The sequence below is a fragment of the Mus caroli genome, unplaced genomic scaffold (genome assembly GCF_978045245.1).
Source record: "Mus caroli unplaced genomic scaffold, Mus_caroli_1 scaffold_19, whole genome shotgun sequence".
In the NCBI taxonomy this organism is placed as follows: Eukaryota; Metazoa; Chordata; class Mammalia; order Rodentia; family Muridae; genus Mus; species Mus caroli.
In genome coordinates, this window is record NW_028227274.1 from 14,027,861 (window position 1) to 14,051,939 (window position 24,079).

The window sequence follows — 24,079 nt, forward strand, 5'->3', positions numbered from 1 at the left end:
TCCACAAAAGGAATCGTATGACCCAAAGAAGGAAGCATTCCAGAGGATGCTATGAATGACTTCCCTTCCACAAGAGGAAGTGTGACCAGAGTTATCTGCAAAGGCTCAACAACCAGAAATTTAAAATAAAGCCTCAGGGCTGGAGAGACGGCTTATCATGGAAACCCTAGGCAAAAAAAGACAGAGATACATAAAATACATTAAATTGGAGGAGAACCTGGAAGGAGTTGGGGAAGGCATAGATTATAAAAATGTTAGAGGCTGGAGAGATAGCTATGGGATTAAATGCACTGGGCACTCTTCAATAAATCCAGGATTCAATTCCCAGAACCCATACGGAGCAATAATATCTGAATTCCAGACACAGGGTATTTGATGCCCTCTTCTGCTACACAGGATCCTGCATGCATATAGGGCACATAAGCTCCTACAACCTCATACAAATACACATAAATAATAAAAATGCTACAAACCTTCAAAAACCCAAACCACTGGCTGTCTCTATAAGACAAAGCCCAAAAGGCCCTGGGTTCAGGGGGCAGGAGAGGAGAAGACAAATGAAAGTGCAGACTTCTGTAAATAGGAGGGTCCTCGTGGTTACAAAGCAATGTGTCTATATCAATAAATACAGTTAGGCATGAATCTTTGTTTTATATCCTGCTATTCTAGGGACAGTCGCCCATTGGTATGAATGCACACTAAGCATATGCTTTTGACAAAGAGCTGCACTGTGAATATTCTTGGGTAAAGTTCATACTGCGCTGAGCATATTCTCTTCCCTCCTTTCCCATTTCTCATCTCATGACCCTGTTGGTCCCCTGGGCCCTACAGTTTGGCTTTGATTCTAATTCCATGCCATATGTACATATACAATTTATGTATCTCCATAAAAATGTAAAAGCCACATTTTTTGATAGCACATGTGATTCTTAAAAGCAGGTTATTTTCTATGTGTTAAAAGAAAGACTTTTCAGAAAGAGATCTGAAGTGGCAGGAACTGAGATGCTCTGACTCTTGTTTCTGCCTTTGTGCTTCAGCTGTAGGCACACACTGTCTCCAATGCCTGGCATTAAGAAATTCTACTCCGTGGAAAGCATGGGCCAAGGATTGGAGTGTAGTCTTAGCAAATGTGTGAAGTTGCTGTAAGCTGAAATCCATCATTTCTTCTCAATCACTTCATAATTTAGAGAGGGAGAGAGAAGGTGAAGAGAGAACGGCAAGGGTTCCTTTTTCAATTTGATTGTTATCTGAAAGTTGTTTATTTCTTTTGTTTGCTCCTCTATTCAATTGGCTCCTTATAAAATAAATTCGGGAATATTTTCCTAGGGCTACTGAGTATCTGTCATGTCACCGGGTCTCTATATATTGTGGAGCTAGGCTCTTTATTAGAGAAGACTCAAGTTATATGTCTAGCATTTGCATAAAAAATAAATCTTACCAGTCAAGATGGAAATAAGTTTGTTTGAGAGTCAGGGAGGGGCCTGAGTTAATTTCAACTCTATCCAGAGCTAAAATAACGTTGCCATAAATAATGCCAGTCCTACCTAGAAGAGCCGAACCTGCATCAAAGCCAGGAGGAGTGCCATGGTCACACACATCAGGGCACAAAGTATTAAGTTCTACTGGGAAAAAAACCTCAGTTTTCTCTCTTTTAAAGACAAGAGTGACCTAAAGAGCTCAAGCACCATGGAAAAAAAAAAAACTGTTTGATGTTCAGCCAAGGGCCCTGGAGGAATGAAGGAGCCCAGGCAATCATGCCCATGTGTGTTAAGAATAATGGAATTCAAGTCACTCTCACGAGGATTTTTCATCTCTGTTAATCACCATCCCCTGGCTTATTGAAAAGGGCCTACTGTGTGTTAAATGTTCAAGACACTTTTCAGAATAATAGTAATAAAAATGATCAAAAGCAATGACCACAGAGGATAAGGGACTATACTAGTAAACTGTGCTATCAATGGTATACAAGGTAAAAATTTTAGAAACATGATTCTGTTACAGTTTTTGAGAAGTCAGTTTTTTAACAAAATGCTCTAAAAATGGAACGGATACTATGCTGGAATGAGGAGAGAGCGGTAGCAATATATCCAGAAACTGGGTAACCATCTGTTAAAGATACCTTACCTATGAAATTACTGTTTGCATCATGGAATACCACAAAGGTTTCATTTTTATGCTCTTTGCCATTTCTTTAGAGGAAGTCTGCTGAAATAAACCAGAAGGCTGGAATGAGGACCTGTAGCCACCTGAGGAGCCATAACCAACGGCCTTGGAGGGGGTCCAAATGCAGGTGTGTAAAGCACAGGCAGCATGGCGAGCAGTCCGGGTTCCAGAGCTCCACCTCATCTCATTTCTCAAGCCACTGACTCCTGTCTACTAGACTGTGGCATTTTCCTTCCACTGGACTCATTTCCTTACCATAAAAACATTTAGTATCTATTTAAAAATGATCCCCCATGTGTAGCCACTTTCCCCTCTAACGTCTACTCAGTGCTCCCTCCCCCCCATGGAAAATTTAAACTTTTTGCAATGTCTCTCCTCTACTTGACTGTATAATATACACACCAGCAGGATTTTCAGTGAGCCATCAGTGAGAATGCTTCAAGTGTCTATCAACAGATAGATCATAACAGAATGGATGAATACACACACTACAGTGTGTGTGCATATATAACCACATATTCCACCATATGTGTGAATTGGTTCATAGCATGCATACCATTCACCAGAAGAAGGAGTGAGCTTCAGATGGCATATCCAGAGCTTTCAAGAATTACCTGAGTTTTATGTTGTGTGAAATAAGCAACCAGGAAAGTTTGCGTGATGGAAGTCAGACAAAAGGAGAGGGACAGTGCTTTTTGGAGAAAATCTCTTTTGTTTTGCTGTAGTAGATCGGTCTGGAAGTTCGAGGATCTAGTGCTTATACTACTCCATGAATATACTAGGCAGTACCATCCATACCATCCAGTCACTTGAAAATGGTGGATTTCATATTATGTGACTTTTACTTCGCATATAATTCTTATAAAATCGAAATCCAAGCCCTGTTCCCACCTCCTTGTCTCTGTTACCCTCACAGTAGCCACCCTCAGGCCTCTCCTCCTCCTGTCTTTTCTCAGTGTCATAGCCAGTCTGATCCTGTTCTGAAGTCAGATCATGTCCTCCCTCTGCTGAAAGCCCTCCAAACCTCTTTACCTCTTCTTAGTCAAAGCCAAAATCCTTATGACGACGGTCCACAAAGCCTCACACAAAGGGGCTGTTACTACAGCGACCTCATTTCACCTCAGCCCCTTCCTGTCTTCATCTGGACAGCCAGGAACTCTCCTTCAGGCCCTAATAAGAACTGTTTGCTGTTTTTAACGGTCTTCCTCACCAGGATCTATAGCTGTTGGACAATACAATAGCAAAATTCTAACTTAGTTTTCTTATACCCTGACCCTGCTACTTAAACTGCCAAAGCACACATTCTCCATGTCCTGGTCCTGCTACATCTGTCTCATGGCACTGATTTCTGCCAAGCATACACAGATACTGAGAGATGCTGGCTACGAGGACAGACAGATAGCATAGATACTGATAAATGCTGGCTATGAGGACAGATAGCATAGATACTGAGAGATGCTGGCTATGAGGAACAGACAGAAAGGTTTTCTCTGACATTATGAGGATAACTCTGTAAAATATTTAGGAGCCTGCTTGTTAGTCTCTCCTGATTTAAATAGCTCTTCCAAATTGCTCAAGGCTGGGAATACCTGAAAAAGTAGCTAAAATAGGAAGCATACTCCTGGACAGGCTTGTTACCATTTTTATTGATAAAACGGGGTCTAAAATACACTAAAAATATTAGAAAAATTTCCAAACGGGAAATAATGTCTAAATGGCCATAAAAAGGACAAAGGTCTCCAATTTCTTTTATTTGTTATATAATTAATTATATTGTTCTAAGAAAAGAAACTTACCAGGGCTTGTAAGCTGGCATGGCAGGTGAAAGCTCCAGGGATGCTAGGCTGAGGACCCAGAGACAGAAGAATCAGCCAGAGGCTCAAGGCCTAGCTAACCTGGAGAATACAGTATGACAGAGACAAGACAGGCCCTGCCTTAACAAGGTAGACAGAGACAACTCCAGCAAGTTATCCTCTGAGCTCCAAGCATAATCCATGCCCTCTCTGTCTGTCTGTCTGTCTGTCTGTCTGTCTCTCTCTCTCTCTCCCTCTCTCTCTCACACACACACACACACACACACACACACACACACACATACACACACACACACACGCGCGCGCTCGCTCGCGCACACAGAGTACTGGGGAGAATGGGGGCAGGATGTAAACATATAAAAAAATAAATGAATCATTTTAAAACTATGTTGTTAAAAAGGCCCTGAGCTGGGGGTGGCATACGCCTTTAATCCCAGCACTAGGGAGGCAGAGACAGGCAGATTTCTGAGTTCGAGGCCAGCCTGGTCTACAAAGTGAGTTCCAGGTCAGCCAGGACTATACAGAGAAACCCTGTCTCGAAAGAAAAAAAAAAAAAAGGCCCTGAGTTTCAAAAACAAAAATGCTACTGTCATGAGAAATGATCACCAAGGATGCACCCAGTTGCTTATCAAGAACAGAGAGAACAATTCCCATGCTTTGTGCCATTTCCCACAATCCATCACACGCCAGAGGACTGTAAAGGCCTGCGTGGCTTTATCAACAAGAGCTTTATAAAGCTATAGAGTTCAAATATTTTCAAATATTTTACATATTAAATAAGAACAGAATTTACCAAAATAATCATAACAGTGTGTCATGAACAAGTTTCTGTTAAAATCTGGTGAGACATGCCATTCCAAGGCACTAATATTATTTTTAAATATAGTACAGCAAGTGCTGGGGGAGGGTGGTTTAGTCAGTAATAGGACTCACCACCTAAGAGGACCCAAGCTTCAATCCTCAGGCATGGTTAAAAGCTTGACTAAAGAGCAAGCAATTGTACCGATGGCAGGTAGAGACAGGCAGATCCCTATTCCGCATTAGCTAACCTGAGAGCCTTGGTTCATCATGGCATGGTGAGCAAGGTGGAAAGCAAGTGAGGCAAATACCCAAGGATGACCTTTGTCCTTTACACACACATACATTCCCCCCCCCACACACACAGCCCCTTTACACAATAACATGTGCGCGCGCGTGTACACACACACACACACACACATACACACACACACAGTGTTCTAGCCCTATCCTCCTACTACACAAACTAAAACTATTTCTGTCATGTTGTCTGTAGCTAACATCCTTCAGCCCCATGTTAATGCAGAACAGGCCTGATCAGCAAGCCAACTAATCGGAATGAAATCCTATTGAGTTGAACAGAGTCATCACGAGCTTCCCAAAGGCTGTGCAACAGTATAGATTACTGAACATATTCATGGTAACTTCCAGTTGCTGTCTCTGTTAACCAGCTCTGGAGGAGCTGACTTGGTGAAACCCATGCAAGACATACAAGGAGACCCCTCTTGCCTGGCACACTGAAAACCCTATCATCCTCTGCAATGTCAAGCTGGTTGTTGTTGCTGTGTCAGACACTGTGGACATAAGGAAGATAGTAATTCCTTTCTTTTCAAGCAATGCACTCACACAAAGCTTTCTTTCTAGTTTAGTGGAGTTTAAATTAAATAGTATCTTCCAGAGCTCAATAATTTTCCTGATAAGTAGGCATGTATAAATGACAGAGAAAAATTATTAAGAGACATATATCTAGACAGACAGACAGACAATAAAGAGAGAGACAGAAGGAGAAAGAGGCAGGTATTGTTTATGTGATTGTCTTCAAATCTACCCAGCAACATGTAAATCATTATGTCAGGAGAGGAAGTAGATCTCCTATAAGCTTGGCACAAGACACCTGGATACGTGGACTAGTTCCCTAGAACCTCCCCCATCTCTGTGGTGGGCCTTTTTTTTTTTTAATTATCATCATCATCAGAACTAGGTTAGGGGAAAAAACCTGAGTTTTAATTCCAGGTCTGCAGCTATCAGACTAAGGAGCTATGTAATCATGGGCAAGCCTATAATCTCTCAGAGCTCTAATTTGCTTGTCTGGAAAATGAGAGCGTTGGTAATAAGTGCTTTGAAACTGGAATAGGAAAATGTAAAGTAAAAATGACTCCCTAAACACGATAGATCTGATCCTAATTCATGAAGGCAAACATATACCTCATAGGATTGAAAACTGCTTTGCACCAGAAAAGATAAAATAAATCTAGAAAACATTACAAAATTACATGGTGATGAAGATCTTAAAATGAAATAACATACTTTTAATCTTAAAAAAAATTATCCTACAAAGAACATTTTCCCAGGGCTGGAGAGCAGAGGTCAATGGGCAGAGACTTTCACTGAGGACCGGAGTTTGGATCCCCAGAAATGAAACAAAGTAGTGAGCACCTGGAATCCCAGTACAGGGAGACGGCGAAGGAGAAGCAGAAGCCTTGGACACTCGCAGTACAGCTACCCTGAGACAACCAGCAGGAGCAGGAAATACAGTCTCCAGCAAGATGGAAGGCAAGGAGCAACACATGAAGCTATAACACGGCAAGGCGGGCACATGCACACATGCACACACACACTTAGAAAGAACATTAATCTCCATCGCCCAAATTCTACTTTTCCTTTGACCTGGAAATTCTACTTTGATCAAGTTCCAGAAGACGATGTCCCTAAAGAAACATTAACTTTCTCTGAGATCTTCACAGCAGCACTATGCATCAGAGAAGAAAATTGGAAACAACCTATATGTTTAAAAATAGACACACAGCTTAAGAAAAGTCTGGTTTTGCTAACAACACTGAACTGAAGCCTAAATAAAATGGCTACATAGCTATTTAAAAGAATTGTGGACTCTCTTTAATGAGCTAAAGTATTCAAATACTATGAAAGGGAAGGCGAAGGATGAGCATAAGTCACATCATTCTCTTCATGGTTTTACAAAACTACAAACTTACGAAATCTGGAAGAGACACTGGAGTGCCTAACTGGTTCTTGCAATGTGTTGTCTGATGAATGAACGGGATGATGGGGACAAGTTGTCCTTTAGTGACTGTCCATGCCACATCCTCTGTGGCTTCCCTAACGTCATCTCAAGTCTGTAAGGAGAGCTTAATCCTTTCCAAGCACCTTTGTGAAGATTACTACTCAACTGTGGAAAAATGATCAGCAGCCCTATACTAAACACCAAGACTCTTAAGTCTTTCCTGAACCTTTATATGTCATTCGTGTCCTGTGACATCACAGCATGCAATGGGTGAACCACTGTCCTCTTGAAAAATGTCATCAGTAAGAAACCAAAGGAAATACCAAGAATGATGTTATCGAATGTTGAAAATACAGAATTAAAATGACTGGCTAGAATAACAAAACTGATTCTAGCTTTAAAGGACACATATATGCTACAGGATTTAGAAAGGAATGTTCTGCAACTAAGGCAAGACAGCACAATGAAAATAAGATGAAGTTCAATGGTGGTAATTCATTAATTTTCATATGGTGGAACACCCCAATCTGCCAACGGCTTGGGAAAGGGTCAAGGACTTTCACGGACAGTTGTTTCTTTAAACCTTACAGATCACTAGCACACAGCAGAAGCAATCACCCTCACTGGCTTAGCAATGTCATGTGTATAAAGTAAATTGAATTACTGCAGTATCCAAACTAATGCATTTAATTATGGCATGGCATTTGGCTTCCGTGAATGGCACAGCTTTGGATTATCAGCCTACTAAAGACTGCAAAAATATATAGAAGATAAAGCCTTGCAAGCATCTATGGTCAGCTCTCTGACAGGACAATAACTGGCGAGTCTTGGAAAGACAAGTCTACTGCTCCTCAGAAGTGTGAGTGAGTCCCTTCCTTTCCCAGAGTTACTCTCTTCACAAGTGGGCGTTTTAAAACAGAATTCCTTGAGCTTTCGGATGGTGGTATGTACTTTAACATCTTCTAAGAAGGATAAAGAAACCAGTAATGGTATAGCCTGAGGAAAACAACACACTATCATATATTCTTTTCTCATGACGGATGGCTGGCATTAAAAGCCAAAACTAGTTTGAATCTTTCATAATTGCAATGTCAGCAGAAATCACAAGTGTCAAGGTTATAGTAAAGAGACATGAGCAAAAAGATAAGTCCTATTTCTTCTGTTACTAGCATTATTGAATAACCAGAAAATGAGCTCTCATTTTAAAAACTATTCAAAATGCCCAAGTAATTAATTTTAAGTCTATGGTTTCACATGACAGACTATGTGCCTATTTGTAATAAACAAATTAAAGGCTCATTGAAAAAGGCATTACTCACTAAAAATCACAAGGATACAATGAAAAATTGCAACCTAATTCCCTAAAATTTCTTTTTTGCCTAGCAGAACTATTTCTCAATCATGTCAATATAGTTTGTGCACTTATGGATTATCTTTTCACTAAACAGATTCTAGGATACTACTTAGTAATTTGCAGATTCAAAGAACATGGAAAGTATGCAGGACTTCAAGATTCTCGTTGAGATAATGTTGACACACTATGATTTGTATTAAGCCACCGTCAAGTCACTCATTGCCCACTAGATAAGAGCGATCCAGTGTTGTGACAGTTTTACACTCGCTCATTAAAAGAACATGTAATGAGGCAGGGACAGGAGGATGCTTTTGAGAAAATTAAAAATCAACTTCAGAAAGACCACATAGGTGGGAGCAAATCATAATTTAAATAGAAACTAAAATAAAATGTAAGTTGCATGAAAGAACTTCCTTAGCTAAGGGGCCATTTACATTTCAAAGTCCTCTGCCTCCAGGATTCTTAGGTATTAGAGCACCAGGTTTGTCACTGCCATGGAGACACTTCAATTAAGGCTATGTGGTAGAGCTCTGTGCAAATTAATTAGCTGAGGTTAACAAATTTTCTAAATGCAGTTCTATCAGACACCTTTAGATATGGGCAAGATTTGAAGGGAAGGAAAATTTAAACGGGACTCACTGATCAATTCTTGCTTTCATATTTCAATAGCACTTATGCAATGATAAATGTGCTCATGGCAATACTGCAATGCTCTCCCCACTTTTATTTCTTTCCCACTGAAACTAAAGGAAGGGGCTTTAAAGTTTGTTTTTGGTAGGTTTTATTTCTGATTTTGATCTAGTCTTGTTGGCAAGAGTTCTCACACAGTAACCATCATGAACTTGACCATATTTACGTGAAAAATGAGTCTGTATCTGAGATTCACATACGCTCTATATAGATGAGCTTTCTAGTACTTTCTATAAACAATGCCGTAATAAAAACACAGATTCCATCTGAGACTCTACTTGTTGAATTTGTTTACTATAATGTAGCTGAAATATTAGAATTGAGCATGTTTTAATCCAAGTTAGTATTTGTAAGACCCTTTCTGAAATTCAAAGAAATCATTTTTGACCCTTAGAATCAGATTTCTAATAAATATCGTTCTTCAGACTACATGAAATGTCTGCAGAAAAAGCAGAGAGAGCATCTGTCTAAAGTTTCTTAGTATAAACTGAACAAGGAAGAAACATGAAAATCTCCACAAGGTCAGGAGCCTTCCAACAATATACATAGGAAATATATAAGCTTCTCTTTAGCCCTGTGATAAACTCCCTGGGGTCTCATTAGGGAGACTGTGAAAATCTCACACTCCCTCTGCCACAGAGATGATTCAGAGACATTCTGAAGAACTCTAAACACACTGTAAAGGCAAGCATTTCTTTTAAGATAGTACCATTGAGAAGGGGCTGTCCTTCGTGCACATCCTTCGGTAAGACTGCGCTGTAAACATCTTCAGGAAATCCAGTCTTGCATAATGCAATTTCACCAGAAGCCTCCACAGACGCCTGCAACACAAGAGAAAAATGTGGGCAATGATTGCTGCCTCCTTCTACTAAGAAACAGTCCTCTTGGCATCCAGCCCCATTTTTTTCAGCTATCTTGTACAAATAACCTCTGTTTCTGAAGGGTTACAATTAGAATGTAGAGGGCAAAGGGTTAATCTTTTTGATAATTGGAGTTGAAGGGACAAATCCCACTTGTCTATTCCTATAAAATCGACATAATATACATTCCAGGTTTTTCTAAGGACTGACCATTTCCATTAAAATGGCCATTGTGAATGAAGAGGGCCAAGAGGGTGTGGAGCTAGGAGTCAGCCAAATAGTCCATGGGGCCCACACATCACCCATAGTAACTAGAAGGCTCATGGGGGGGGAAAAACATACATTCAAGCATATACATTCCATCCAGTCTTCATGATGTCTGCTTCAACACTCTTTGTTAATGGAAAAACTTTATAGTAAATTCATTGCAGGATAAATAATACATGCTAAGTCAAACCAAACAATGTCAAATATATAATCCTTATTTCAAAGGATAGGGCTATATTAAAACTATAAAAATCAATTCAGTTAAGATTCTTTTTTTATACTTAAGAAAGTAGTTATAAGTATTTTTTCATCTTTGTCTGTATCAATGTACAGTTACTCATGGGGTGCTTAAAACTCAGTTACTCAAAGGGGTGCTGAACTTATCATCACCATCCCCACGACTACCCCTGGCTTCATCGGTCCAATCTCAGGATGTTTAGACTTTTCCTATTCTTATTAACTACAGGATGAATGGTCAAGCACAGAAGTAGGAAGAATACTCAAAGCTCATCAACTATCCAGTAGACAGAGTGTTAAGAATAGTCCTTAAAATGCCAGGGCCAAGAAGTGGGAGTGGGTGGGGGAGCGTGTGGGGGACTTTTGGGATAGCATTGGAAATGTAAATGAAATAAATACCTAATAAAAAAATTTGAAATGTAAAAAAAAAAAAAAAAAAGAACAGTCCTGAAGGGTAATAACACAACAAATCAAAAAGAAACCATCATTGCTTCCCAGTCCCAAACCCAAAGAGACATAACTCCAAACAGGTGATGGATGAAGCAATACAATCTATTTTCTTAATTAAAAGAATCCATGAATTACACATATGAAGTTTGAAAATAGTGATGTTGCAAAAAGCCACTCATCTAATAGCTAATCGGCTTTTTTCATGTCTAAGGAAATAAAAAAGTAAACAAATTTACCATATATTCAATAATGCACAGTATTTAATCTGCAAATATTATTCGAAGCAACTAGAGAGATTGCAGTTTAGCTTTTTGGCGGTAGATTTTGATTGTCATCCAGACAAAATATAGAGTCAACTAGAGAACCATTATGGTACACTTTTGAATAAATCTGTAAGGACATTCACAAAGAGGATCAACTGAGGGGGAAGAAGCAGGCTGAATGTTGGTGGCCCCACTCCATGAGCTAAAGGAAACAGATAGTTAAGTATACCCCTCCTTTCTCTTTGCTTCCTTTCTACTGTGAAGACCAGCCTCAGTCACAGATAATACCTGTGTGCCACTCTGTCCAAGTATAAGGTGATCAATTGCCATGGAGAGACACTTAGAAAACCAGGAGCCTACATAATGGTTCCTCCACCCAGTCGCTTCTGTCAGGTACTTTAGTCAAACAGACAAAGGAGAAGCAGTACAAAATGCATCACATTCATGGCAGGTTCAAGTGAAGTATATGTGAAAAGAGAACGTATAAAATCAGGGATAGAGAACCCTAGCACTTTATCTAAGAGTGGGTGTAGAAACTGGAGGTACAATTTGGCAAAGTCTGTAGAGGATGACTATGGCTGCCCCCTCTACTGTACTATGTTCCCAGAGAAGCCCTCACCTGGGTGCCCTAGTAGATATATATATAGAAGTTCACTAAGGCATGGCTGTTTCTGCACTTATAGAACATCCATCAACAGGAAATGGACCTTTTCTCACACTCAAAAAGAGAAATATCCAACAATGTTAAAAGAGAAGAACTGGACAACATGTATCCACATAGGAAACTTGTGGAAAGGACAACAACATAACATGCAACAAGAATCAGTACCTTAAAGTCATACACAATGTGGGGAGAGAAACTTAATTAGACATCAAGCTCAGCACTAGCATTATTTCGAGTAAGTAAAAAACACATTTGTGTGGCATTCAGGGTTAAACCTGAAGGCTAAGCACATGGCAGTAGGAGTCTCTCTTAGAAATAAATAATTAATAAAAATGAGAATGGTGATTCCACTTATACAAAATTTCATCACAAAGATAGTCAATACTATGGACCCATACAAATGGAAGGAGAATTTTAAGAGAGACAAGGAAATAATAGCAGCCATCCCCAGAAAGAGAAGGCTAGGACATGCAACAGGAAAAAAGGCATACAGATGGCTTCAAATTTATCCATAGTAACTCATGTCTTCTGTAAAGCAGGAGAAGCAGCAAGGTAAGATGGAAAGGCTCGTATGGGCATGTGGGTGGGTACAGCCTGCATTGTTTCCAATATGCCCCCATGCTATCAATTTCATAAGACAAGAGACACAACTCAGTGCCAAGTGAGAAGTAAGAAGGGAGGTCTCCCACACTTGAGTTTGTGAAGCAAGAAGGTGTTATAGTACTATACTCCTGCAGAAAGCAGTTACATATATCCTGAGACAGAGAAGATATTTGGTAAAAGGAAAGCTTAGCTCACCAAAACAAGTGAACAGATCTCTCCAGTCTGAAATATTAAGGGGAGAGATGTGCCATAAGCCTGTATCCCATTGCAATGTTAGGAATTAGCCTCTTCTCCCCCAGCACAAACTTAAAACCATGTGGGAGCTGTGGCAGGTTCTTGTCAAGGGACATGGCAGAACTGGAGGGGTGACCAGACAAGAGCAACCTGTGAAAGACAAGGCAAGAACATTCCCATTTGAGCCTTTATACTGGTGTGTGTGTGTGTGTGTGTGTGTGTGTGTGTGTGTGTGTGTGTGCAGTTGAAGAGAGAAGCTCTTCATGACTGGTGAAGTCTAAAGACTGTGGACAAATGAGTGCTTTGCTTCAACTCTAAAATTCACGTGTTTACCTATGAGAAGAACTGGCACCAATAATACTCTCGTCCAATCTCACAGGCTCCTTCAAGGTCATCAGGAATAAGGGGGATGTTATCTTCTAATTGTTTAGTCTCCTTTACATCAAAGAAAAGCATTTCACTCTGCTGCCATTTTCCTGGTCTTCTGCTATGCCGGGATGTCTGCTTGCCTCATCTGCCCATGAGAATGACAGCACAGCAGTAATAAAGAGCATCCCTCACAGCCCTTACTGCTCATGACAGACACCAGGGGAGCCCTGTGTTAACGGAAGGATTTTATGTCCACTTCCAACAACTACTTAATTATTCTTCCCTAAGACAAAAAGGATCCGCAAAAGGCATGCTGCTACTAAACCACGTAAATATTTCTATCACTGTATCTATGTCAAATTGGACATGGTAGTGTATGACCATAATCTCTGGACTTGGGAAGTAGATATAGAAAGGTCAGGAGTTAAAGGTCACTCTCAACTACATAGCAAATTTGAGGCTAGCCTGGGCTATATAATATATACTTATAAATACTTGTATGTATGTATACATGAATGTATATATATATATATATATATATATATATGTATCTGTGACATCTTTTTTTCCTTTTCAAACTAACAAAGTCAATATGTTAAATAAACACTGAGCACTCAAGTAAATATAATCTTCTAGAGAGATTTTGTCTTTACTTTATTTCAAGTCCTAGGGTAGTAAATTCCCTGTTTAACTACATTCTCCCAGACTCGTGCTGGGCTGGTATCAGGTCTGAGATTTGCAGAGACTAGTTTGTTGGCAAGGGGACCTACCCAGGCAAGGTAAATGTACTTCTGAAGACTCTTGCACTAACAAAAACAGCTCTTGGATATGGAAGGTTCTCTAGTGCAGCCCACACTCGGTGTTGGCTGTTCTACATTAATGCTTCTCAACCACAAGTGTTTCTATCCCTTGAACACACAACGATGCCTCATACTTCGCTTGTCACAGTTTGGAGGGGCAATGCTAGCCTCTAGAGATAGAGGCATCAGAGATGCTAACAAACAGTGTCACACCCAAGACGGGATTCACCATGATGTATTTAACGCAAATGCTCCCAAAGCCAGAGTTGTATGTTATATGACAACCACAACAGAGGGGTAATGTACTCCTTCCCTTCATACGCCCAAAGATGAAGCCCATGGTCTCAATTAGCCCCTTAAAGTTTTGTTGTGACACCTCCCTCATTCCATACCTGGATGAAACTCTGGAAATTAGATGCAGAGAAAGGAAGTTCGCCATGTACCTGAAAGGAGCTGTGAACGTCCCATATTCTGTATGTACATGCTTCATGGGTAAGCAAGCTTTTTTTCTATATAGGTCAACCAGTAAGCTTTTGAGGTCTGCTGATCTCTTTCTTGCAAGTTCTCAACTCCGCTGCTGAAACTCAGAAGCAGCCAAACCCTTGGCAAACAAATAAACAACACTACACTAATCCCAGTGAACCTTGATTTTCAACATAAGCACCCTGAACGATGTAGGAATTGTTTCTGACCACACAAAAGCACAGAACTATCTGTTGCAGATCCTTGGGATAACTTAAGTTTTAGACAACATTGGTTACTCAGTTGATTATCCTTAAGACTCGGGTGGGAAGAATACCAGGAATTTACAGAAGAGCAAATTGGTTCTCACAGGAAGGGAAATACCCAAGACCACACTTCCACCAGAGTTCTAATGCCACTGCATTTCCAATTACAAAAAAACCAATTAACCATCCGTTGGAAAAGCTGGTTCTGAGTGTTCATTTGTCACCGGAAAATGAATGAGGCTCAAGAGCTCAAAGCTCCTAAGTGTAGATGTGTTTGGCCCCAGGGTATCGATATGAAACTCCGAGGAAGGGGTCCTGAGGTCTCCCAAAAAGAGGCTTGTAGTAGCAAAGCAGAGGGGCCTGTTGAGGAACTGTGGCAGGAGCTCACTGTCTGAGCTAAAATGAGACAGCAAGAAACAGCACATGCCTGCCGAAGGACAATGAGCTCCCTGTCGTGTGACCCAAGATGCAGCAGGAAATCAAAAGTTGAAGCTGGGGAGTAACACATGGTCAAATCATAGATGTCTGGGAGCCTGGGGTTATCCTACCAATTAGAGCAAGGGGGATGTTTTGTGACCAGGAACACACCAGCAAACTGTATTTGATAGGGCATTCTCCAGACTGCTTCGTGGGAAATGGGGTTGGGTGAGGAGTGACAGCTGGAGAGACCCTGTTAGCATGCAGACTTAAATCAGGTCTGGGAATGAAGAATGGATAAATGTTATCAACATGCAGTCAATTAAAATCAACAGCCCTTAGTGAGAACAGGGGCTCACAGACGGAAGGGTGAAGTGACATTCTTCTGTCCCAGGCAAGTGACTTTGAACATGGGTGCCACAAACTGGAAAGATCATCTTAAAATTATAATGCCAGGGAGAAAGTGCTAAAGAAGCAGAAAGAATGGGGTGATTAATCTAGCCATAGAAGTCAATGAGGATTCCATAGCTAAAGTGACATTTAGGTCTGGCCTGTAAAGATGATTACAAATTTTCCAGGAGGAAGAAAAAAAAAAAAAAAAAAAGAACAGTCCAGGCAAAAGATCCCAGAAGAACAAAGTCCTCAGTGGTTTGTGCCCAGCTTGTGGCTCACCACCGCAGCACTGATGCATCACAGCTTCCTGCCCTACTAGTAGTTTTCCTGGGAGGTTGATCCGGGCCTCCAGGAGCAGTCTGTTTTTACATTTAGGCCTCCAAAATTTGATCTCAAGGAATTATTATTCCAGCTGGCTTTTGCACACCTCAGATTTATACATCAAGAAATTATCAGGAGACTTTCCCATGTCTTTATAAAGTTTCTACTTAGATGCTAGAGACAGACCATGACCAGATGTCCAGGTATAGCTCTTCCTAGCTGAGCGGCACAGGCTTATGAGCAGCATTCCTGAGAATGGTACCCACATCTGAATTTTGAATGCTGAATGTTTACCGTATGTAAATTCAATATACCAGACTGCCTGGCTATGTGTCCCCACCAGTTGCTACTGCTCTGAGACCCCCCCCCAAAACATCCTAACTCCTCATATAAAAAATGAGAATACTAAAGATAGCACCCACTCTCAGGACAGGTGTGAGGATGAGCCGTTAGAGTGGAATTAGCACTGCTAAGACATCATGCCTCTGACTCATGGGTTATCTGCCCTCCAGCCCAGCGGGTCCCAAGCTGGTTCAGCTAGGCACACCATCTGGCACCTTTGTTTAAATACAGATTCTTGTAACCCAAGACTCGCTGCCACAGAATCTCAAAGAATGTGAGTAGGTATTTAACAAGCAGCTGTTTTCACAATCATCTCTTAACTTAGTTATCTTTTGGTTCTGGTCTTCAAGATTAACAAGTTAGCAACAAGAAAAGGGAATAAAGAAATGATTGCTTTTATGTTCTTATTTATATTGCTTTTGAAATTGTGTGTATGTGTGCATGCACTCTCACATGCCTGCAGTATATGAATGCTTCTGAACATGACAGAAACATGAGAAGTAGCTTGGTCTGTCATTCTCCTTATTTCTGAAACATGGTCTCTCAAGAATGTGGCTGGCAATCAGCAAACCTCATTCATCCTTCTTCTCTGGCCCCAACAGTTTCAGGGTTCTAGTCAGGAATACAAGCATACCAAGTTTCCATACAAGCATACTGTGTTATGAAAACATGGGAATCTGAACTCAGGTCCTCATGTTTTTGAAGCAAATAATTTTATCCACTGAACTATCCCTCTAGACCCTAGTCTTCGCACAGCACTGTCCTACTGCTGTTAAAAGGTTGCCAGGACAAAAAGAGAGAGACACAGGCTTGGCATGGGCTCTTGAAACTACAAAAGCCCAACCTTTGTGACAGACTTTCTCCAACAAGGCCACACCTCCTCATCCTTGTGATCCTTTCATATAGTTCTACTCTCTGGGGACCAAATATTGAAATATATTAGCATATGAGGGCTAATATAATTAAAAACTTTACATTTAATATCATTTAAACCATCACAACTCCTATCTCTATTCTTTAGAACATAAATGTGAAAAGCATTCTTTGTTTTGTTTTTGTGACAGTGTCTCACTACGTAGCCACAGCTGGCCTCAAACTCACTATGTAGAAAAGGCTGATATCGAAGTCAGAAATCTGCCTGTCTCTGCCTCCTTATTGCTGGTATTAAAGAGACAGACCACCATGCCTGGCCTGGAAAACCTTCTTCAAGAACAGAACAGAGTAAGAACTCCTCACTTAGGGTAAAAACAGCCTTGATCATCTGCAGGAGCAAATAGTGAATAATCCTTCCTAGAGCAGTGTCCATAAGTTTTACAGAATATGACGGCCTCACCTGACTCTCCTCATGTGTTCTCTGAGGGGGGCAAAAACACCAGCATCTCTATTATTTGGTATAAAATTGACACCTTCTTCGTTCTGTTGTTTTGCTATTGATAGAGACATCACCTCATTCCCCGCCCTGCTATCACTCTCTTCTGCACCACTGCTCAAAAATGACAAGCCGTTGGCCAGTCCTCAGACAACTAGGACAAAATTCACGCTGGTCAGATGATCTGAACTCATTTACTGCCGCTCTGCACTCTCACACAATCAGATCACCTATCTTGAGTTTCAATTTCCTCTTACAAGTCTTTGCTCTCCTCTTCCTGGCTGGAGATCGGCCTCCTTGTCTCTAGCAGCAGAAGTGGAAGAGGAGTTGAGGAGTTCGGCTTGCCTGTTACTGTCTCTCTCTTCTGATTCTGAACTCATAGCACCGAGGCTTTTCTGACCTTGTTAAATTTTTCCACCGTCTCTATCCCATGTGCTTTAAAGCCTGAATCTATTTCTTTAAGTTTGTCTTCTTAGGATCAGGTTTTACTCTCCTCTTGGGGGGTGGACCTGCTTTCTAATTTTCTCCACTCTTGAATCTAAACTTTTAAATATTCTGAGCAGAGACACAGTGAACTGATTCCCCAGCCACCTCATCTGTCTTTCTTATTCTCGATTATTTATGATGATTCCTAAAAGTTTCACATCTGAAAGCAAGCCTGTACCTTGAAGACTAATTGTGTTTTCTAACTAGAAGACTAGCCTGTGTTATCATAAGCCCTTAAACAACAAGAGCTTTCTCCCCATTTTTTCTTTTTACCCTGCAGATTCCTGTGATAATAATCCACTCAGAAGACGATGGAGATTACCATATGCAGATGCACTGACTCTTCCTTAAAACACATCTTCCCCTACTCTGTACACAATGAACAACAGTCATATGTAGAGTGCTAAGAATGAGGGCTTTTTCAAACCTACAAAGGCTCAACACAGCCCCTACTCTCTGATATCCCAATGTTCAATTATACAGGCTCATGTACAATTCAGCTACCTCCTTTGCAAGAGTGATGGTGATGATGACGATGATAAAACTTTTGGACTTCATAAGATTGTAATAAAAAGTAACAAAGAGCTTAAAGATAATCATATATTCACTACAAAGCCAAGGTTCACTAATACTATGTTACTATTTTATTGTATTGTGAAGATTTGGTCTCTTTGTTCTATGAAATATGTTCTATATTGTGGGTCTGCATTTCACCTTGCCGCTAGGGTGCTGGGATCATTTCAGGGAGGTGAAACACAGAGGCGCTAGGCTACCATAGTGACACACCACTCAGGGGAAATGAAATGGAGCCTAAGATAGGGATCCCAACACATTTTTCTCCTGGTGAGAAACTGTGCAGACTGGGCCTCTGGGAACCACAGCACTTGAGAATAAGATGGGAGGTCGTGGACCTGCGATGAGCCCAGGCCAGAAGGGATCCGTCTTAGCTTGGGGAGAGCACCTAGAGTAGGGAGGGACCTTCTGGGGAAGACTCAGGCTTTGCTCTGTATGAAGGCTTCCACCCACGGTGGTCCTTGAGGAAAAAGACAGTCCCTGCTTATCCAAACTGCTTCTTTATGGTGAAATGGATGCATACACCATATTCAAGGTGGATCAGGATCCTTTGACAGGAAGGAACATCCAGGCTCGAAAGCTTATCAAGTAAATCCTCCAGGACACCCTATCTAGATACCTCACTAGCATGGAAAATTCTATGCTGTGTGACCAACTGTCATGGTCCTCTTAGTGGGATGTCTTGGTCACGTGCTTCAGGACAGGAATCTGGTAGGGAGCAGATTCAAATGCCTACCATTCTCAATTATGAGAAATGCCATGGTTTCTTTTCTGTCTAGTGGCATGGCTCCACTTGCTCCACACTGTATAATATTTCTCTTACTTGATACATAGGTTTTCTTTTATTAAAAATAGATTATTTTCTCATACAATATATCTGGATTACAGTTTACACTCCTTGTACTTCTCTCATTTCCTCCCCATCTCCCTGACCCTCTGGAACCACTCCCTTTCTGTCTCATTAGAAAAGAACAGAATGAATTATATTAAGATAAAGCAAAACTATCATATCAAATTTGAACATGGGCAATCCAATAGGAGGAAAAGAATCCCCACAGTAGGTACAAGAGTCAGAGATTCACTCATCCTCACAGTCAGGAGTCCCATAAAATACTAAAGTAATAGCTATTTTATACACACACACACACACACACACACACACACACAGGACCTGATATAGACCCATGCAGGCCCTGTGTTTGCAGCTTCAGGCTCTGGGAGCTCATGTGTGCCTTGCTTAGCTGATTCAGGGGGCCTTGTTCTCCTGGCAGTCTCCCTCCCCTTTGGCTCTTACAATATTTCTGCCTCCTCTTCCTTGGATTTCCTGAGCTCTGAGGCAATGGATATGATGGAGACTTCCCATTTAGACTCTCTCTATAATGCCTGACTGTGGGTTCTATGGGTTCTGTGCACCTGTTCCCATCTTTTGCCAGAAGAAGCCTCTTTCATGATGACTGGATAAGGCACTAGTTCACAAATACAGAAGAATATCATTAGGAATCATCTTATTGATCTTTTTACCAGAATTATTTGATTTTACCCTACATCTCTGGGCTATCTAGTTTCTGGCTCTTGGTTATGCAAGCTGGGTTGGGGTTACTTCTCATAGAGTGGGAATTGAATCAAACTGGGCATTGGTTTTTTTTACTGCCACAAGTTTTGTGCTACCATTACCCTAGCACAGTTTGCAGACAAGACAGATTGTAGTCAAAGGTTTTGTGGCTGGGTTGGTGTCTATGTTTTCTTATGGTAGCCTGCAGAGTAGCTTCCTGCACTAAAAGAGTAGGGCTGAAGGCCCAACGTGGGCACCAGCTTTACTTCTCCATGTTCAATAAGTTGTGTGGGTATTGCCATCAGCAATGGAGCCCATTGTCAGTTTGCAGAGAGCAGCCCCTTGTCTTAGCAACTGCCTAGGCTTTTGGGGGGATTTTGATGGGGCACTCTTGACCAACAATTCAATTGAATGCAATCCCCCCATCCCGCCACTTGAAAGTCTTACCTGACTACAAGAGATGGTCAGTCAAAACTTTAAGACATACTTTAAAAGCAAACAGTAGAGGCTCTGGGGTAGGTTCAGTAGGTACAAAATAGCTTTACTCTACACGATGCAGTGTGCTCCACCACCACCACCGGCAGCAACAAAAAACAAAATTTAGAAAGTAGAAAGACTGTAAAGAAATAAAGGGTACTAAAACCAAGAATTAATTCACAAAGTAGGAAGAAGGAAACAAGAGTGACATTTCTTTGCAGTATGTGCTTTGTGGGTTATAAAATACAGGGAGTATAAGAAAGAGGGATACAACCATGGTAATATTTTCATTACATACCTTCCAAATTATGTAAGTAAATATAAGCAATTAATGAAGTCAGTATTAAGGTGGCTTTGATAGGAGCATAATAGAATAATGGAACTGTTTAAAGATGATTTCTGGGTGACTGAATTTTTGTCATTTGTTAATCCAATTTATCAGAATACAAATACATTTGCCAAATTTCTTATATTTTATGTGCTTTCATCCATAGTATGGGGAGCTATGCTAGGTTTATTCTCAAGGAAAGACAACTGCCACTTTTTATATTTCCTGTGTCAGCAATGACGTTGAACTGTTCTTAAGGAAGCAGCCACTATTTTACACAGGCTCCTTCTGTGTGTGTGTGTGTCTGTGCATGTTAACATATGTGTTGATGCACTTGTGTGTATAAGAGTATACATGCACATGTAGGCTAGAAGTCAACTCAAGTACTGCTCTACAGCACAGGGCCTAACTTGCTTTTTGAAATTGTCTCTTTTGTTGTACCTAGACTTAAATATAAGGCAAGGCTGGCTGTTCAGCAGGTTCAGGGATCCGCCTGTCTCTACCTCTCAGCACTGGGAACATAAGTATGTACCACTACACGAAGGCTCTTATGCAGGTCCAGGGATGAAACTTGGGTCCTCATGCTTGCACATCAGTTACCTTACAGGCTGCATTATCTTCCTGAAATATCTCACCATATGGTTCTTTATTCTTTCCTTCCCTTTATCATGTTCTTGAGCAGGTCAGAGTCATTGGCCCTCTTTGCCCATCTCATAACCTCCTCCATTGCAATCATTGTCTTATTAAGACATGTCTTTGAAAAGCTCTAGTATTGTTCCTTTTACTCTTCTAATGTCTTTCATTTGATCACAAAAGGACAAAATAGAATCAAATAGCAACTTTATTGTCACAAGAAGCTACAGACCCTATAGAAAATGAACTAGCAACCATATACTAGCTTAGAGAGAAGTCCCTATCTCCTGTGCCAGAATGTGCTTTAGAGTATCACCAGCCCAGGAGACATAGACCTCACCTCCAGGCACTGTTCAGGTAGATCTGTGCAACCCCAGACTGACTCTGTCCATGTGGGAAAAAAAACACGACAGATTGCTAGTCTGGAGTTTAACAATAAGTGTACTGCAGGGTTAATAGAATGGGTAACAATTTACCTATAGACTTAGCTGGCTTCTCCAAAAGTTTTACGCAATCAGCAGATGATGGCACAGGCTGCTATATAATTACATTGCCATTAAGTTTCAGAAGTGCCTAAGGCAATTCCAGAAGAGATGGTCAATCCCAGCTTAGATTGATTTTGCCCTATCAACTCATTACACTCGCCAGAGACAGCAACATGCTTATATATAATATTTAAAATGTCAAACAGGATAGTGCTTGGCATTAGACTGAATTTATAATCAACTTGGGAATTCATTCAACTAAATACACTGAATATCAATGAAGGCTGATATCTAGCTCAGTGCTTACCATGGGCCAGGAAGTGGGCTAATATGTCTTACAAGCCTGAGACCTTAACTACTACCACAAAACAATGCTGTAGGGTAGATGATGCTAGTAGGGTATTTTTCAAACAAGGCTAAGAGGATGCTTCCTCTAAAGTTGATCTCATTAGCTTAGGGATGTTAATCACAGCAACACCAAATGGTTTTGGGGGATCACTTTTCACCACTTCCCACCCTCCAAAGTATCCAGTAGCTACTCTGTGACAAATACTGAAAGATAAAACCTAACAAGCTGGGGCTAGAAACAGCTCAGCAGTTAAGAGCATTTCTACTCTCCCAAAAGACCTGAATTTGATTTCTAGAGCACACATGGCACCTCACAAGCATGTGTAACTAGTTACATGGGATCCTACACCACCGTATAACCTCTGCCGGTACCAAAGCAGGCATGTGGTGCATGGATAGGCATGCACCATTCATACACATAAAATAAAACATTCCTACTCATAAAATTAAATAAATAAATCTTAAGAAAAAAACACTTAAGACCCTTATCAACTGAGAAACATGCCTACTCCCATAATTAACATTTCCTAAAATATGATGCTCAGCTCTGATGTGTGGTACAATACAGGGCACATGCTAACAAAGTCTGACATTCCCATATGGTAGGTTGCTAACAGAGGATATGTGCAATAAGGTGCAATGCGCACATGGGACATATAAGATATACAATGGTAAAATTGCTTCTATCTTTCTATTTACTGTGAAAAATACAGAGAAAAAGACTATCCTAAAGTTTTAAAAATTATCTTTCAAAATCAAAACCCTACTTACTTCCAAATATTTCTAGGGGGGAGGCAGTACACATAGAAATTACTCTAGTCCTACTATGACATCTGTGACCCAGTGATGATACTGATGAGAAGAAAATGACAAGATGACATTCTTTAATCATCGCTGCACTCTGGGCCTTCCAGAGCCCCTTCTCTTTCTGTAAAATCCAAGAAACCCGCACAGCAATTGCACTTTTAAAAAGGTTGCAGATATTTACAATACCAGCAACTTTAATTTAATTTGGGGGGGGGTGATTTATCTAATTCTAAGTTCTTGAAAAGATAAACAAACACAACTCAGCTGTAACATTCTTCCTGAGTGAAAATAACATCGAAGGAAGGCACAACTTCCAGAAGCAGGCAGCAGCTTTAGGAGAAAACCTCCAGTAAGTGCAGAACGCGCAGCCCTCTCTTGCTTGGTCCAGAAGTGACGTCCTGCCCAGAGTCTAAGCTATCGAGCTAGAAAGGGGTGGGTACCAGGTTCGCATGCAGAAATCCTGCCCAGCTAAGATTCTCAGTTCCAGTTTCAACTCAGTAGCCAAAGAGCAAGCTTCCCCCAGGGTGTCAGAAAGGACTTCAGCCGGCATTTGGGCAGTTACAGTGTGAGGACTGCAGAGTGGGAGGAAACTCTAAAGTCTCTATCTCTTGGCTTTGCCTGAACCACCAATCAGTTGGCCCTGAGTGACAATATGAAAGTGAGTCCTGGAAGAGACAGGTGGACTTCCTGAAATCCTTTCCAGGGATCTGCACAAGCCAAAGCACTTTCATCTTGTCCCAACCTCACCTGCCACTTTCACTCTCAACCTGTCATCAGAGCCAGGTGAGTTTTCAGGTGAGCCAGGTGAGTTTGAGCCTGACACCACCAATGCACAGCTCCCACAAACAGAACAACACCAGAGCTGTCTCAGCCAGACATTAAAGTGATGAACACCACCGAGAAGCTCGCTTTTACTCTTCCCACTATTTCCTCTTTTTAAATTCTAATTTGGAGAATAAAGGCATTTTTTCATTCAAACTATTACTTGGGTTTCATAGACAATAAATTGAAT

At 40.9% G+C, this 24,079-nt stretch overlaps 1 protein-coding gene across 2 annotated transcripts in view; it reads right to left on the bottom strand.

The window, feature by feature from the left end:
• Window positions 1–24,079, bottom strand: part of Cdh2 (cadherin 2) — a 217,430-nt gene that overhangs the window by 173,848 nt on the left and 19,503 nt on the right. Inside the window, exon 2 of one of the 2 annotated variants that reach the window (XM_021151003.3) lies at window positions 9,771–9,882. In XM_021151003.3, coding sequence (XP_021006662.1) covers window positions 9,771–9,882 — 112 coding nt within the window. Of the gene's footprint in view, window positions 1–3,195; window positions 3,846–9,770; window positions 9,883–24,079 lie in introns of those variants that run through there. The other variant, XM_021151004.3, reaches the window with a different exon arrangement.